Genomic DNA, 4,685 nt, shown 5'->3' with positions numbered 1-4,685 from the left:
TCAAACCAGCAGTCACAGCAGAGCAGCCAGAGTTCTCAGCAGACGAACAGCAGTAGTAGCAGCAGTGGCAGTAATAGCAGCAGCGGCAGCACCAGCAGCACTCAGCAGCCCGTGATTGTCGCAACTAATCAGGTGCTGGGTGATAAAGAGGCTGCCGTTTTAAGAGCCAATTCGTGGTTGTACCACTACTATACCATGCAGTCCAAGCTGCAGTATGGATTAGCTTACGATGCCCATGCCCAGAGAGTGCATGCCTACTACCCGCAAGTTATGAGTTACCAGGTAAGCACAGATGCTTCGTCGAAGCTGATTCTTACGTAAATAGATTCTGAAGGAAAAGTCCTGACAATAACAGCTACCTGTAGAAAAGGTACTAAAACTAACGTAGTCAATGTAAGTGATTTTCTGAGAACATTATCCTAACAGGTGTCATTTTCCTCCAACAGACGGACGCTGCGAGCTCCTACGCACCAACAACTGGTCTGAATGGCAGCCACAGCCATTCTCACACACATAGCTCCTCAGCCCATACACCATATTCGTTGACAACACCATCAGCGTATGCCCATCTTCAGCATTATCACCATCATTACTCAGTACGTTTGCAACACGGCCTCGATTATTCCCGCGATCCAGCCTGGGGTTACTATGACACAACACATGCCACTGCAGAGACCCAGCCAACTCTCCATGCCCCACATGCCGCAAGTTACACTCCAGTTCACACACCAAAACTTGCCAAGAAAGGATCTTCTCCCAGTTCCTCCCCCAGAAGGTCACCTTTGACCCCTGTGTCTTCACATGGTGTGTCTGAAGGCGGTGGCATCGCAGTGGCTACCCCAGTTGCAGTGCGAGCAGCCCCAGTCGGCGTCCACAAAGGCACTTCTTCTCCAGAACTTGAGCAGCTTGATGTCCCCTGGAAGGCATCGCCAACCCAAGAGGTCCCTGACTATCCAGAATCAACTCCTTACATCACCCCACCATATTCTGGAGCCACGCCCACCAAACACCACGTTTTCACATTTGATCCCTCCGACCCTCGTGACATGAGCATGGCTCGTGACCAGAGAGTACCATCCATCGACTCGACTGACCTCTCTTCATGGTCAGCTGACTTGACCTCAAAAGGGTCCCCTTGGCTTCCATCACTGGACGATTCTAATGTCTTACCTCTTCGAGCCTTGCATCACGCAGCACTCTGAGAGTCCTGCTTTTCCTGTTGTAGTTTGTAAATGGGTAACTTAATGTGTGATATGTTCCCTCCGTCAGGGTCTTTTTTTGTGTATTTTTTTCGTTAAGCTTCCGTCCTGAGTTGCAACGAAGAACTTGGGATGTCAAGATTAACCTGGGTTCCACCTCTGGTGCAGCATAGCAACAGAGTGCGTCGAATTGAGTGTTCATAAAGTACATTTCATCGAGCGGTTTCAACATTTGAACTTCTGTCGCGACATGATCTGTACAGCCATTGTCAACCTCGCATGACTAAACCTCAGAACCTGGTCAGATTCTGGCACTGTTATATGTAATTGCACCATTGCATGTTTTATTTTAGATGATGGAAAAAATCCTTTTATCCTGTATTGTCAACTGACTTGCTCTCTAAATTTTCATTGATTCGTTTTCAGATAAATTGCTTACTAAGTTGTAAGCAGTGGATTATCCCGAGACTTGCTGAATTCAGCATAGATTCCGAGCTATGCTATGAAACTCACTGAGGCTCAGATTGACTGACTTAAAGGTTTTATAATATGATTAGAACCAGTCCTAGAATGTAGATAGTACCACCAGCTTGGAGTGACCTAGGTCATGCAAAAGAAAAAAAAAAGTTTCCTAAAACGTGCATCCTGTCCAAAACTGAATAAATGGTGTAAATTCTTGATTTACACCAGTATTGTCACCAAAGATAGAAGCATTTTCTTGCAGAAAACGATTTAATTTTTTTTCTCAGTCTCAATTGATTCCTTTTCCCCCACGGTGCCACTCATAAAACATATTCAATTTCACTCACTTCTGTGCTTCATCTCCCTTCATTTCTATCAGTTACAAAGTTATCGCTGAGCTTAGCTCAAAATCGAAAGTGTTATTCCGGTGATGTTTAAATCGAGGATGTTATGGACATGTTTTCCGAATGTTACTGATATTTTTTTTAGATTATATAAGGTGTTCTGTAAGTTTCATTACGTAGGAAATTAATGCAGTATTACTAGATTTATACTTCTTTTGTAATCCATTGCCTTTTTGCCATAGATTTGCCGCCTTTATATTGCGTTTTGTGTTGGCTTACCATGTTTTCGTTTAGCAACGCGATTTTAGAAAGTAACTTTTTTTAGTATATTTTTAATTATTGTTACTATACATATCAAATTCTTTGCAAGTTTTTGTTAGGAAATGTAGCAAAGAAAGTATTTGGTAAACATTGTTGTCTTTGATGGAATGTGGTCTACGTCTGCTACGAAGAAACTACTAATTTTTTATTTTTCATTTTCCTTCGTTTTCACACAGCTCTCCTTTTATTCGCTAGAAAATTAAACTATTTTTTTCTGTCTCTAGAAACAAGATTAAATACTTAACGAAAATGTTTATGCGCCATGTCATGTTATATGTATATATTGATAATTATTATATTTTAACTTCCCTTTCCATGCGAATGTGAGTCCTGCTTATTTCTGCTGTGCATGAAATGTGTGACTGCCTGAACGTATGCATGTGTTTCCTGTACATACCAATACGCGTCCAGTACGAATTACTATGTTCCAGTCGCTGCCACGTCTTTTCCGTGTAATATATTTCATCTGTGTCTTCTTTCATCAGAAATTTATTTCTCTGTTTTTTCCGGATTTTCTTCCTGACTCACTGTTCTATTTTCTGGAACAAAAAAAGATGTTATAAAACTGACACCAATTTCGCTATGTACCTTTAAAGATGAAATCTTTGTATATATTGTAGTTACAGTGTTTCGTTTAAGAGAATTAAGAGAGATGTTATAGAAAGTTTATAGATAATCCTGGGCACTTAGTGCTATATGTGCAATCTAGTGTTAGTTCGCAAATTTGTGCATTTCTGATTTGCAAAATATAGTTTACACGTATATATGTCCGTGTTTTATTTCATATGTCCATAGCATACCAGGAAGACTGATGCGCTCACAACTCTACACTAATGGAATTGAGGTTGTATGACAGCTTCTGTTTTGGAAAGTAGTATGTAATTCGAAAAATTAAAGGTGACATTAAGTATAACCCAAGAATTTTGTTCTCAAGTAAAAAATCTCCTTCAAACTCCCCATTCATTGTGGACAGGGCTACCTGGTCGTCATACTTGCAAGTTGCAACTTCATACAAGTAATTATTTGTACATCCCACAGCCATATAAAAGCATTACTATTAAACTAATTGCAAATAAACAAAATATCTGCTCATTTCAATAGACAACATTTTTGTTTTTTTTATCAAATGACAAAGAAGTTTCCTAATGGACCAATGAGGTGCCAAGGACTCTGTAATCAGAAAGAGTGAACAATGCTCTTCAGTAGCCCAGTAGATCTCGACGAAGACCGTTGAGGTGTTGTTTTTGTGCTTTCTGGTTTAACGACGACCAATACTGCCGTAAGTGTATGTCTTAATTGTAAGTTCGACGAGATTTTAAACCACGAGCGTGGAAGTAAAAACTGCGAAGTAGACGTTCAAAGGTATATATAGACTCGGGCACATGGTGAAATTAATGCTCTTGGTAGCCTTATGATTTAGCAGCCATATTGAAAATTGAGATCTTTGGTAGTTGGAAACCTCTGTTGACAATTGCTAAAGGGATCTAATGGCAGCTGCAAATATATTTCTGATGTGAACCGAAGCCATTTTATAAAACAGCTTTTTACAATGATTGACGTCTTACATGTACCTGTTCCTAAAAAAAGTATGAATGGATAGGCGAACATATTAGGTTTTTAGTAGCGTGGTGGCATTTTGCACTAAAATATGATTGGACAAGATACAGTCACTATATTTGACAGGGAGAATTGTGGGATGATAGTGTAGACATTGTTATAATGGTTTTTTATTCAGCCGAAGACAAATTAGTTTTTCTTTCCCAATAGCGAAAGGTCTCAAGGTTTTAAAGGTAAACGTTACTCTTAAAGCTACCATGCAGTGTAGATGTAAAATATATAGAGAATTTCTTATCGTTTTTAGGCTGATATTAGCGTCTGTTCTCGCCAGAAATGAATGGTTAACGCGTTCCATGCCCCTTGTCAAATTATTTAAGAGGACTACAGCAGCAGGCCGGCGCATTTGAGTTGGGTATAAATTATAACTACAAATATACAGTGACCTAGCCTTACCTTCCCTGACTTAACCTTGGGCTTAACATCCCACTCGACCTTGGGCACCATTGATTGAAATGAGGGGATGCAACCTACACTGACCACCAGACCTTGACGTAAGACAGTAAATCACAGAAATATTAGGTTATATTTGCTATCCGTTTTTACGTTTCCGAAAGATATGTAGACGCCAGGTAACCCTAAGACCTAACTTGACCCACAAGTTGTTTCCTAGTATGGCAGCCCTTTATTTTCAGACAGGTGGGCGTTGTAATGCGTTAACGAAAAATTTGCACCGTAAAACCGGCATCGAGATGGAGCAGCCATTACAAAAGTAATTTGAAATTCTACAGAGCTAATGTAACCT

The 4,685-nt window shown here is 40.1% G+C and overlaps 1 protein-coding gene across 3 annotated transcripts in view; it reads left to right on the top strand.

The window, feature by feature from the left end:
• The window catches only part of LOC136853544 (PAS domain-containing protein cky-1-like), a 283,578-nt gene extending 280,486 nt beyond the window's left edge, over nucleotides 1-3,092 (top strand). For all 3 annotated transcript variants that reach the window (XM_067129259.1, XM_067129258.1, XM_067129257.1), the window contains 2 exons: nucleotides 1-282; nucleotides 447-3,092. The exon at nucleotides 1-282 is cut by the window's left edge and continues 110 nt beyond it. In XM_067129259.1, coding sequence (XP_066985360.1) covers nucleotides 1-282; nucleotides 447-1,202 — 1,038 coding nt within the window. In that variant the 3' untranslated portion in view covers nucleotides 1,203-3,092. The remainder of the gene's footprint in view (nucleotides 283-446) is intronic.
• Nucleotides 3,093-4,685: the final 1,593 nt, after the last annotated feature.

The sequence above is a fragment of the Macrobrachium rosenbergii genome, chromosome 27 (genome assembly GCF_040412425.1).
Source record: "Macrobrachium rosenbergii isolate ZJJX-2024 chromosome 27, ASM4041242v1, whole genome shotgun sequence".
Taxonomy (NCBI): Eukaryota; Metazoa; Arthropoda; class Malacostraca; order Decapoda; family Palaemonidae; genus Macrobrachium; species Macrobrachium rosenbergii.
The sequence above is the reverse complement of the archived record's forward strand: the minus strand, read 5'-3'. Positions and strand labels throughout refer to the sequence as shown.